The sequence below is a fragment of the Penaeus monodon genome, chromosome 15 (assembly GCF_015228065.2).
Source record: "Penaeus monodon isolate SGIC_2016 chromosome 15, NSTDA_Pmon_1, whole genome shotgun sequence".
Taxonomy (NCBI): Eukaryota; Metazoa; Arthropoda; class Malacostraca; order Decapoda; family Penaeidae; genus Penaeus; species Penaeus monodon.
Genome location: NC_051400.1, coordinates 37251554 through 37251940, shown reverse-complemented (window position 1 = coordinate 37251940; position 387 = coordinate 37251554). Strand labels below are relative to the sequence as shown.

The following is a 387-nucleotide window of genomic DNA, read 5'->3' as shown; positions in this document are numbered from 1 at the left end:
GGGATGAGAAAGAGCACGCGAAATTATAATAAGTACGCTAATGAAAAAAACGAAGAGGAGAATCATCTGAAGCCGGCATTACGCTCTCAAGCAGAGGAACAGCCGAGGCAAAGGGGGCTCACTTCGGCACACACGATGGGCTCAGGGGTCGTGGTGGTCGTCGGCAAGCCGCACGAATTCCCGACGACGTCAAACACCTCGCCTTCGACCGGGCAGAAGGAGGAGACTTGGCTCCCGTCGGGCAAGCACATCACGAATTTCCGTGGGTCGTAGGGGTCGGCCAGGAAGCCTTCGTTGACTTGACACGCGCAGGACGCGGCTTCGGGAGCGTCCTTCTCGTAGCAGGAGGAAAAAGTGCCGGAGACTCCGCATAGCTGGTGAGAATAG

At 57.1% G+C, this 387-nt stretch overlaps 1 protein-coding gene across 1 annotated transcript in view; it reads right to left on the bottom strand.

Annotated features, from left to right (window-relative positions):
* Positions 1-387, bottom strand: part of LOC119582168 — a gene marked incomplete at its 5' end in the record, with an annotated part of 1370 nt that overhangs the window by 666 nt on the left and 317 nt on the right. Inside the window, 1 exon segment of the mRNA XM_037930405.1 lies at positions 123-374. Coding sequence (XP_037786333.1) covers positions 123-374 — 252 coding nt within the window.